Genomic DNA, 11,896 nt, shown 5'->3' with positions numbered 1-11,896 from the left:
AAAGAGTGTAAGTTCTGGAGAGATCTATCCTGAGTCTGGTATTCCTGATTGTGAATGAAGCTACAGCTGCAATGATGCCACATTTGCAAGTGACAGAAAACCAAGCAATGCTTCAGACAGTTCTGAGATTGACAAGGATTTGGAAAGTCTTGGTTACAGGATGTGAATTAATAGATGCATGCATCAGGGATAAATGCAGGGTGTTGACTCCATGGACGTGCAATGAGCAGGGATCAGTAGTGTGGCAGTTTTATGGGAAAGGAGGTGCAGATTGTGGCAGGTCATGAGCCCAGTACGAGTCAGCAACATCATGCTCTTGTTAAAGAAGCTGCACCTGAGGATTTATGACCAGTACTGTATCTGGCAGTACAGGTAAATTAATTCTCCTGTTACGTTTTGTACCCATAATTGCTCAACTGGAATAAAAAATTTGGGTTTTGTGCACTTCCAAATCCCCAGGCCAGCTCCAGACTCCAGTGTTGCCCATCAAGAAGCCCACCAGGTATTGGGGGGTGGAAGAAAAGGAAAAAAAAAATGAAAGAGAAAGCTGTTTCTCATTTAAAAAAAGAGGAGAAAAAAAGAATTTGGGGAGTTTTAGTTTTGGGGGGTCTGGAGGAAAAAAAAAAAGGGGGGATAAAACTGAGGGACTTTGTATAAAGGAGCTGTGCACGCAGGTATAAGCTGGTGTACTGTCCTCTGGGAAGCACTAGATTTAAATTGTACCAGAAGATGTAAACTTGGACATTAGAGAAAAAAAAGATTTGTAGTGGTAAAGGTAGTTTGCCCTGGAATACATTTTCAAGGATGGTGAAATTACTGTTATGGAGTCTATACCAAATAAACACAAAGCAACTTACCCGGCATCTGTCAGGTTTAAATTGATGCTTATCTGGGGGAGAGGATGCAGGTTTCATAGTGCCTCCTTCCTTGCTTTGCTTGTACTGAAGAGGCTGAAGAGCCTTTGGGTCTTCTCTGTCCACATCCCTTCTGGCTGTGTGTGTGTCTGTGTGTGCTTGTATGTTTAATAAATGTGGCAAACGTGACTGCGTTTTTTGCAGTAGTTGGTCCTGCTGTCATGTATTAAACGTGCCTGCAGTCTAACAAAACATGCCCCTCAAGAAAGCAATGGAGAACCACAAGGAAGGTGAACTCTGTGGGGTTTTAAACAAGAAGTAAAAAGGTGGTGGCACCTGGGTGTGGTCCAGCAGATGTTCTGAACCCTTGGACCAGGTATGTCTCCTGCTGAGGCAAACTTCCACTGGATTCTCTGCGTCGTCAGCGAGAAGGAGAGACTGTCAGGTGATTCACCTGGAACTGGGTGTTCACCTGTAATTGATGGCTGCTGTTCTCCAGCTACACAGAGCAGTATTTCTGAAAGTAGATGTGCCATGAATTATAGAAACTTTTTGGTTGGAAGAGACCCTTAAGGTCCTCAAGTCCAATCATTAATCCACCACTGAAGCTAAGCCTCAGTGAACAAGTTAAAATCATAAATACAGATTATTTTTTTTTTCTTTTTCAATTCCAAAACAGTACCAAGTTTTCACTAATAATAATTCAGTAAGCTCTTAGAATTTTGTGCCAGCCTTTTGATTTTGCTGAGCCCCTCTTTGAACTCTGGTTCAATCTTCTGTGACAGCAGAGGTACCATATAAACTTTTAATGCTCTCTGTAATCTGCAGGATGGATGTTGTCAAATGGGAGAGAGAATATTTAAAAAAAAAAAACATTAAAAAAAGGTTGCTAACATAAAGCTCAAGTAGTTTAATGTTTTGAAATGGACGATGGGTATATGTTTAGTATTTTACTAGTTTTTGCAACTTCTTAGCTTCATGATGATACAGTATTTTAAATGGCAAAATTTTCTAGTGAGTTGTCTGAGCAGTGAGTTGTTTAACTCGGTAATAGATCTAAGTATATGCTCTTTGTTGCGATTTTTCCTCCCTGTGCTCATGCCAGTGAATTGTGACAACAATTTTTCTACTCACCTGTTATCAACAAACTATTCAGCTAGCTTCTTTCTACCCAGATAGACATTAAATTGAGAGTTGTTGTTTTTTTAGAAATTCTCGGCTGAGTGAACTGATATATCAAAGGAAATTTATATTCCCACAGAGGTCATTTTTGCCTTCTCTGCTGAAATCAAGATCACACAGGATGCTGTGCTGACACTGCTGGTGGTTCTTAGTGGTTTCTTTGATGCTGTGATAACCCACTTCTTCTTTTGTTACCCCCCTCACCCGTCTCCAGATGTAAACTTAGTGCAGTGGGCCCACTGTGACTCAGGATCAAGATTTAATGGTTTTCGGCCATTGGTTTTTCTAGTGCCTAGTTTGTCCCAGTAAGCTGTTAGGCATACATCTGGCACACAGAAAATTCCATGATTGAAGTGATATGTAGCCTGTGAGACTATGTAAGGCAAAGGTAGATCTGTTAGTGGTGGAAAACCAATATATTCTCTTTTGGCAGCTTTCCTGCTAGGCGAGTATATATTCTGTAGACTCTCATCTTTGTCCAGTTCTCTGGTTAAGTTTTGTGGAAGGTTATGTTTTGTTGTGTATCTTCAACCTCTGGTTGCCGTGTGGCTTTTTTCAGTGACCACTCAGCAGGTGGACAGAAACCACAACAGAATAATGCTCCCACCACGGGCTTGGTGTATAAATAGTTGCAACTGCTCAGAGAGTTGTGCTGCTGCAAATACCTTGATTAATTGTTATCTTGGCCACCTAAGAATGGCCTCATGGGTTTATAGTTGCTTCTTCAAGCTGCATAGCAAGCATATAACTATTTCAGGAAGGGTGTTGCTTTAAACTTAATTTTACTGCACAGTTTCTTTGGAACACTATAATAGACTTTCTGCAGTAATTATGCTGACTAGTACAAGTAGTAACCATTTTATAGTACTCTGCTTCCTACAGGCTTTGTAGGAGTGATAAAATAGATGTTAAAAGCTGTGTAGGGAGTTAATGGGGTATGGAACATGAATGTATGAAGCACAGTAAGAAGTATGATATTTTTGCTGTTAAGCTCCTGAGTTTTTTTTCTGCCTTATTTCCCTTACTGCTTGTTGACATTTCTGCATTGAATTTGTGCTATTGGATTGCTGTGTTTTTGCTTGTGGTTGTGGCTTTTTATCTGAGAATAGAGAGAGAGAATTTGGGGGGGGGTGTGTGTTTGTTTTGTTTTGAGTGCTACCCTACTGAAATGAATTAGCAAATAAGAGTTGGCATGTTACAGAAAATGAGCCAGCAGGAAGAGATCTGTGAAGAAAACCATGCCAAGGTTCCTGTGCAGCTCAGGAGGTTCTTCTTTGAGAAGGCTGCAGCTTGGCCCTTCAGGCTTCATTCCTCGTCAGCTGAATGCTGATGGGGGCTGCTGCTGAAGCGTGTGTGTCTGCTTGGTTTTGCCTAGAAGTCCAGCTCATGGGCCCCAATACCTCTCAGCAGTGTGAGCAGCAGCAGATTGAGTTGAGACAATGGGGAGATGATCTTCAAAAAGGCATTCCTTATCCAAATGGAAAGTGCTCCTATGTACACCTGCACTGAACGCTTCAGTTCTAGGCAGCAGCAGTCTTCCTTGCTTTCTTAAGCTAGCGAGTAGTTGAGAAAGGGGCTTCTCAAAGGGTTTGTCTCCCTGCTGTGTTACTGTGGGGATGAAGGCACTGAGAATGTTGGTAGTGTTGGATCTCGGGGGTGTCCATGCTGTCCCTCTTGTACATGAGCAGCGTACCATTGCTCCACTACTACGTTTTGGGGTGGGAGTGGGTGGCCTCTGGTGGCCTTTCAAGGCTCTGCTGAAAAGATGCCAGATAATCTTTTCTGCTAAAACTGTATGGGATTGAACTGCACTTGCTGACTGGTTCTGGTTTGCACACTGTCTTCTTTGTTCCTCTTTCCAAATCCAAAACTTCTGGGGAAGTGTTCAGGGTAAGCAGGTAGAGTGCTGGAGGGGAAGGTAAACTCTGATCCCATGGGAAAAGGTCAAAGATAGTTGAAGCATCTTGCTTCTCTGCCTCAGTATGTGCCTGGGTGTAGATCAAATTAGTAATAGTGTTTACTTCTCCAAAGCTCTCAAAAGCTGTTACAGCTGATCTGAACGCTTGTTTCAAAGAAGTTTCTGTTATGAGCTGTATTTTTCCATAATTGTCCATGCTGCCCTGCTTTCTTATTCCATTAGTTTAGTTTTTGTTAAATGCCCTCTTTGCAATTCAGCTTATGGTGTGTACATTTGTTAGAAGGATGTTTAAGGTGATTTAAATGAAAAGTTCTTAAGAACTCCTCTTTCACCCCAGACCAGAAATAGGAAATCTCTTTTCCCTACCTTGAAAACTTAAAAGGTTAAATAAGGAATGTGATTGTTAAGTGTAATTTTTATAAATTGAATAAGTATGGGCACCTTTTTTTTCCTTTCCTTTTTTTTAAACATTGTACATTGAATAGAAGACATTTACCAGAAATAGTAAAAATCTTTTAGGACACTATTTTTTTAATTAATTTTTCTGTTTCTTTATAGATGCATTTGTCAGGCATTACATCAGAAGATTTCTGTTTTGGTCACTCACCAATTGCAATATCTTCGTGCTGCAAGTCAAATTCTAATTTTAAAAGATGTAAGTGATCTCAGTGACTATACTTTTATATCTCACTTTCTAATTATTCTTTTTAATCTAAGAATGGAAAAAAAAACAGTTAAACCTTTTTTATTTCAAGTTTGTAAGTGTATTTTCTGTCTATTAGTGACGATATATGTTTTTAAAGATTTATATTTATTAATGAAATAAGTTGATTTTCCTTAGAATGCCTTTCCTGAAAAATCTGTTTCTGAATGTTATTATGCATATACCTACTCTTACATACTGATTTTTATCTTACATATGTGTAATATACTGTGAAAGAATTGCTTATTTTGAGATTACATTAATGCTTGCTTTTATTCTTCTGTTACACTTTTGTGCTAATTAAAAACTGTTGATTTTTCAACCAGCCCCTTTTTTAAAGTAAAGCTGAGAAATGGTCACAGATACCTTTGCAAACAAGCAGACCTTCAGTGAAGCTGGTTCCTTCCAAACTTTGTTGTACCAGATGTTCAAGGGTAGATGGGAAATGCAGGAACTTCAACTGTTTGGGTTTTTTGTTGTTTTTATTTTTAAGGTTGGGTAGTGAAGTACATGAAATTAATTTTGATGGGTCACAGAGCTGCAAAAAAGGACACTAGCCATCTTTTTCCTCCCATTCAGATCTCTTTAAAAGTTACAGTAGGTTTCTAGAAATAAGTTTGTGGTAAAGCTGTAAGAACTGTGGAAGTGATCTATGTTACTCTTTGTAGAGCTCTGTGAGGACCAGAAAACGAAGCTGCTGCTTACCCCTAGCCTGGAGTTATATAAAAAGACCGAGGTTATGTATTGTAGTTCAGCAGCTTGTCCTAAAGCTTCATGGCTGTCTCCCACAGCTTCTCTGAGGGTGTAACTCTCACCTGGCTGTAACCAGGCCTTTTGTCATCCCATTTGTATGCTCCTTGGCCTGGTTAGCAGCTGGGAATAGACTGGTTAGAGGGAGAAGAGCTTGTTTCTGCTCTTCTAAATGAGGAAGTGGTAGTTAGAGGCTTCAGCTCAGTTACTGCAGGGGTTCAACACTCAAGTCACTGTGCTCAGCAACTGCAGAAGCCCAGAGCAGCAAGGATAGATAGGAAAAATTATTCTTGACAGGAAGTGTATAATGAAGATAATCAAAACTTATATTAATTGTAGGGTAAAATGGTGGGGAAAGGTACCTATTCAGAGTTCCTGAGATCTGGCATCGACTTTGCTTCCCTTTTGAAAAAAGATGAGGAGGTAGAACAGCCGTCGGTTCCGGGAACCCCCAACCTGAAGCCTGCCCGGAACAGAACCTTCTCGGAGTCCTCTGTCTGGTCCCAGGATTCTTCTGTCCACTCACAGAAAGATGGAACAGTGGAGCAGCCACCTGTGAGTGCTTGGAGACTAGACATGTCTCAATTCTTGTCTGGCTGGTTTTTAAGTTAAACTTTGATGAGGGCTTTCCCTGCTGCGTTTCAATTTCAGAGACTGTTGCCTTGCATTAGGGAGAGCTTGCCCACAGTGGATCTGCCCAGTGCTGTGCTTGGCTGGTGGTGCTGCCACAGGCTGCAGAAAGCTGACATCTCCCAGCCCTGCCCTGTTCTTTCAAATCCAGCAGAGTGAGTTTGTTCAGGTTCAGTGTCAGCTCTGATGGGTGCAGGAAGCATTCCTATAGGTGTCCAAAGTCACTACGCTGTGCTTCCATCACCCTGTCCTCTGATGGGTGCTTTTGAAAGGCCCTTACCAGAGTGAGGCTGGGTTCTGTGACTTTGTGCAGTGCTGTGCCCACATGAACACTTTCCCTGCAATCCTGAGCTCTGGGAGATGCATGCAGAAGCAGTGGCTTTGTACAAAGTCTGCGTTTGTGGGGGTGGCATTAACATACCCATATGGTCTTGAGCTGGCCCTGAGGGGGTGACCCTGGGACACCACTGCATCGCTCTGCCCAGCCCTTCTGTTGGTGAAAACAACATGCTTTGTATGGTGCCAGCTTGACTTCCAAGTGCCTTGTTATCTCCTGGTGCTAAAGCAGCTGTAAGGTTTTTTTTTCCCCAAGGGTGGCCTTGTGCTGCTGTGGTTTGTGTTCACATACAAGAGTGCAGGAGCCCTGGAACCCTGCTGGACTTGTGCACCCATGAAACAAGCAATCCCTGTGCATCCCTGATGGTTGTCACCTTTATGCTATGAGTATATATTAGTTCTTTTTCTTTTACATAATGAAAAGCAGTGAGATTAAAAAAAAAAAAGAATGCTACAGACTTTTTCATACCTTTTTGAAGGAATGGTTTTATGCTCCAAACTAGTAAACTTGCCTGATACTATTCATGTCCCAGAGGTGACTCCTCTATTAGATATACAAATGTGTGCCAACTTTGCAGCATCACTGGAGATGGTGGATGGGGTGAGGGTGGAATAGGGGGGGGTGGGGAAACCAAGATAGATAGGCTTCTCTTCTTTTATGGGTAAGTGGGATTTTGCCTTTCAGATCTGAGTCAGATCTGTAGATGCCTCTGCTCTTGTACAGCCATAAATTCATAGAGTTGATTAGGTTGGAAAAGACATTAAGATCATCAAGTCCAACCATGAACCTAACTCTACAAAATCCACTGCTAAACCATGTCCCTAAGCACCATATCTATACAACTTTTAAACACCTTCAGGGATGGTGATTCAGCCACTTCCCTGAGCAGCATCTGCTGACAACAAAATCAAGTGTTACATATCCACTGAACTGGCAGTAGTTTTTCTATTGTGCATACTGTAAAAAAAAAAGGAAAAGATAATATTGTTCATTTTAATATTTTTTTTTTTTGCCATCTTTATGCCTGTGTCATTTTTTCCTTTTCTGTCTTTCAGTGCCCCCTGTCCATTACTTGCTTAATACGATTACTCATTTGTAATTTCACTTCTTTTTCCTTATTAACAGATGCTTTGTCAGTAATTACAAGGAGGTGATTAGAACTTTATGGGTAATTTGTTACTCTGGGCGTATGTTGATTCATTTTGATCCATCCTTGCACTTTAAATACTTCTCTGAAAAGGAAAGGTTACACACAATTGCATTCTGAAAACAGAATTTTTCCCAAGTCAAGGCCCTAGTTTGCAGAGCTGTTAGAAAAAACAGGTTTAGCAGCTAGTTAGAGTAAATATTTTGGGCTGGAAATGAAGTCATGTTGCATTCTGTGCTGCAACACAAAATAAAATCCTCACAGTGTCATTTTGAAGAGTAGATTTTTTCAGTATTGCTGCACTGAGACTATTTTCTTTTGTCAAAGCTGTAGTTCCAGTAGTTAAAGTTTTTATATGTGTAATCTCTATCTCCTTATTTAATTGCTTGTTAATTCTGAACCATTACTTACAAGTGGCTTAGTCTGAATCTGCAACTGCAAGGCTGATGTTTTTTATTCTGTTTTTTCTTTGGTTTTTTTTCAGGCTGAAAATGCTCTGGCTGCAGTGCCAGAGGAGAGTCGCTCTGAGGGAAAAATAAACTTCAAGGTTTACAGAAAATATTTCACTGCAGGAGCAAACTACTTTGTAATTTTTATACTTTTAGTATTCAATATTTTGGCACAGGTAAGTTTTTGGGAGACTTTTTTTTTTTTTAAACATAGTTTGTGCTTACTCCTGTGATGTTTCTGTTTGGGAGCGTGGTGTTCTTTAACAATTTTGTAGTATGCTCAATCACATTTTATATATCAGTGTGAAGTTTTCGTACAGCATTGAGAGGTCTTGCACTGGTCCTTATTTAAACAGTTTTAATACTTCAGTAAAATAATTGTTTTACTGACGATATGGCACAGAAATGATAAGCCAGTCTAATTTTTAGAGATAGGGAACAAAATCATAAGGTATATAAAGTAGTGTTTAACCAACCTGAACAGTCACCCAGTTGAGGAGGGTAAAGAGGTTTACTGGGTATGGGAGGAGAGTCTGACAGAAGTGTTGAAAGAATAAGAAAGTGAGGAAGAGGATGGGCAATACTGTGTAATGCAGACTGTAGCGGGTGTGTAAAAGTATTTTTAAAATGAGAAAAATGATCTTAAAACTTACTGAAAGTAATGGTGAGCTGAGGAAGCTGTATGGAAATGGCTTATTGCCTTTTTCTGTTTCTTGCTGAGGAAGCTTAAATTCATTTCATGGAAATGATTGATCTTAGTTGTAAAAAGTAGTTTATATATTTAGAGGTGTTACTTCCTTTTTGCTTGTCTTTGAATTGAGGCTGTTGGAAAGACAGCTGAGCAAGATCAAATCTCTGCAGTAGACCGCCCAGAACTTTAAATCCATGTGAACAAAGGTGTATTCTGAGATAAATAACCTGTTACAAGTTTGTAGTCACCTCTCAGCACAGAAGGAAGGTGACTTCAGCCCTCTTTCTGGTAATTATCTCCTGTAACACACAAATTTCTAGACTGGTAGCATCAGAAAGTTTGTTAATCAAAAAGCATTTTGGAATATCTGTAGTAGAAAATGTATGAACTGAAAAAATGAGTTCTTTAATGTGCAATTAACATACGTTAGGAAGAGCTACTATATTTTGTTTGCCTAAGTGTATTGCTTTCCTTTAGTTTGCTATCATGTAAGGTAATTTAAGGTAACTTCTTTCTTTGTAGAGGGTTCTAATGCACCTTCTAATGTGCTTTGCAAATTGCTGTTGGTCTTGAAAGACTGGATGGCATGCTTTCGTGAATATGTGATGTTTTCCCAGAGAACATGAAAGAATACCAAGGAAATTAAATTTTCTAATGTTTTTTTCATTTTGTAAGATGATTCTTTTATTTGCCTCTTTTACTCAAGGTGGCATATGTGCTCCAGGACTGGTGGCTTTCTTACTGGTAAGTTGATAGTAACTGGTCAGTCATTTCTGCCTTTTCAGTCAAGTGCTGTTTGTCTAATATAATCAGAGTTGTATTGGGGTGGTGGTAGAACCTGTTGTAGGACCTTTCTGATAGTGCTCGCTGTTTTTCTGATCTTCACTCATTTTGAGTGTGGGGGAAAAAAAGAAAGTAAACTTTATGCTGAATTGTTACCTGTTACCTGCTTCTACTCATGATGGAATGCTTATCAACATCAGTACATGGGATCTTTTGAATAAAAGGTTTCAAGAGAGTTGAACCTAGAAACATTTAAACATACTCATGAATATTTGCAGTGTGATTTGATGATCATTATCTTCTATATGCATTTCCACAGGGCAAATCGTGAAGAAGAGTTAAATGTCACAACAAATGGAAATAATGGAGTGAATGAGACTGAACATCTAGACCTTAACTTTTATTTGGGAATTTATGCAGGTAATTATACAAGCACATGTGTGTGTATCTAAAGAACTATTTATGTTCTGTCTTAGCACAATAAATGGTTTGGAGATGTGTGAATGTAAGGAAATGTGATCTTTAGCAGTAACTGAGTAATGTCGTAACAGATCAGGAGCCTGAGTCTTGCTTCCTGACTAAATTAATTGGAATAAATAAAATCTAACAGAAGAAATAACTTGAATGCAGACTCTTGATTTGCTTTTTGTGGATTTTGGAAAGTAAACTAGGAATTGAGTATTCAAAAAGTCAGTCACCGTAAGGTTGTGGTTATTGTCTATATTAGTAGGTTATTGAGCTAAACCTCCAGTCATTGTGTGGATGGGCAGGAGGGATTAGAAATGGATGTTCTGCACTGTTCTTAAACTTGGCATGGCTGCATTCCTTCTGAAGCACCACAGCAAAAGAACTCATTTTCAGAAAGCATCCTGGGTGGGTATGCAAAGCAAGATGTTAAAAAACATTCCAGCATATGTCAATAGGTAGCCATGTGCTTCTGAATATCCAGAAAAGGCCATATTCAGGCATCCAAACTTCTTGAAATACTGCTCTGACATGTGATAAAAATTGGCATAGAAAAATCATGTGTAGATACATGCTCTCGTACTCTGTATTTAGCTCTCCTGGTGATGTACAGTTTTGTGTGTGGCATAGCAATTCCTTGATGGAGATGTAAGTGGTAGGTCTGAGAAAACAGGTTGAATACCAGAATAAAATGCATTGAATATATTAAAAAACACCTCTTATAGGTTAGAAGATAGGTGAGGGAATTTTTTCAGGAATCCACGTGATTTAAGTGCTTGACAGAAAACATTGTGGAAAACTTGGCCTGGGTACTAACAATTTAGGAGCCAGATAAACTTGGCTCTTATTTTCTCTGTGTATTGTCTTATTTCATGAGCAGTTCCAGTGGGCTGCACAGTATGATTAAGTGTGGCAAACTTGGCTTTCTCTGACCATATAACCTAAACCATGTTACAGAAAATTTTATCCTGTAAGGCAGATTTTGTTTTCTAGATAGCAGAACAGCAAAAGTTACCCTTATACTGAAATATTCTGATGGCTTAGTAAGATATTTGCAGTAGTTGAGGAGACAACATTGACTTACTACAAAAAAATTGTAAGTGAAATTGAAAAAGTTATAGGAAGATAGTACCTTTCATATGAAGTACATAACAATCTAACTTACCTTTTTCTGTAAGCTCTGAAACTGTATAAAATAATTTAACATTTTAAGTTCTGATTCTCAATGTTTTGGAAAAAAGAAAACAATCACCATAGTAGTTTCTTCCTAGTCCTTGTTGTTTCTATGAGACACATTTAGAAAAGCAAAATTGCTGTTAATGGGAAGCCCTGTTGTCAAGAAGGGAGGTACCAGTTTCAAACCTTTTTCTATAAAGTGAGTGTGCAGTGAGTCCTTCTCTCTCTCTCTCATACTGAGGTGGTCAGCTTGTAAACGTGGAAAAGCAGAAACCTTTGATGTGAGACAGAGCAGACGAAGGACTTGGAAGTAAATCTTGTTCCTCCCCAGCCACTGGGTATTTTCATGGTTCATTTGGTGAGTGTCATACCAGCAGCTTCCAGTGGCTTCCAGTTATGAGTGAAGTTGTACAGAAAGATGAGGTGCTGGGATGTGCTGCTTCTCTTCCCACTGATCCCTCAGACTGCTGTTAGGTCTGGGCTCTGCCGCAGCCTCCTGCTCAGTACCTCTTCTGCTCCCTTTTTTTGCATGGCCCAGCTTCCCTGTTTCAGTACGTGCAGTTAGTCTTGGGAAAGTTGTTTTCTTTTACCTGGCCTGGAATACAGCAGTCAGGACAAGGCAAACAAGCTCTCACCCCAGCCACATGCTTTTTTTTTTTTTTTTTTTTGTGAAAAACAGCACTACACAAAACATGGGTAATAAACTGTGGGCAGGCAAGTGATGCAGTGATACCTTTTCTTGGATCCTGGGAGGATACAGCAGTAGGCAGGATGGAACAACTGATTGACTTAACCACATGATATAATTTTA

General features: G+C 39.6%; 1 protein-coding gene across 1 annotated transcript in view; it reads left to right on the top strand.

Annotated features, from left to right (window-relative positions):
- Positions 1-11,896, top strand: part of ABCC4 (ATP-binding cassette, sub-family C (CFTR/MRP), member 4) — a gene marked incomplete at its 3' end in the record, with an annotated part of 102,967 nt that overhangs the window by 36,469 nt on the left and 54,602 nt on the right. Inside the window, 5 exon segments of the mRNA XM_008936299.1 lie at positions 4,513-4,609; positions 5,747-5,962; positions 8,006-8,146; positions 9,368-9,405; positions 9,764-9,864. Coding sequence (XP_008934547.1) covers positions 4,513-4,609; positions 5,747-5,962; positions 8,006-8,146; positions 9,368-9,405; positions 9,764-9,864 — 593 coding nt within the window.

This window comes from Merops nubicus, unplaced genomic scaffold (genome assembly GCF_000691845.1).
Source record: "Merops nubicus isolate BGI_N331 unplaced genomic scaffold, ASM69184v1 scaffold4690, whole genome shotgun sequence".
In the NCBI taxonomy this organism is placed as follows: Eukaryota; Metazoa; Chordata; class Aves; order Coraciiformes; family Meropidae; genus Merops; species Merops nubicus.
Note: the sequence above shows the minus strand (reverse complement) of the source record. Positions and strands in the feature narration are given on the sequence as shown.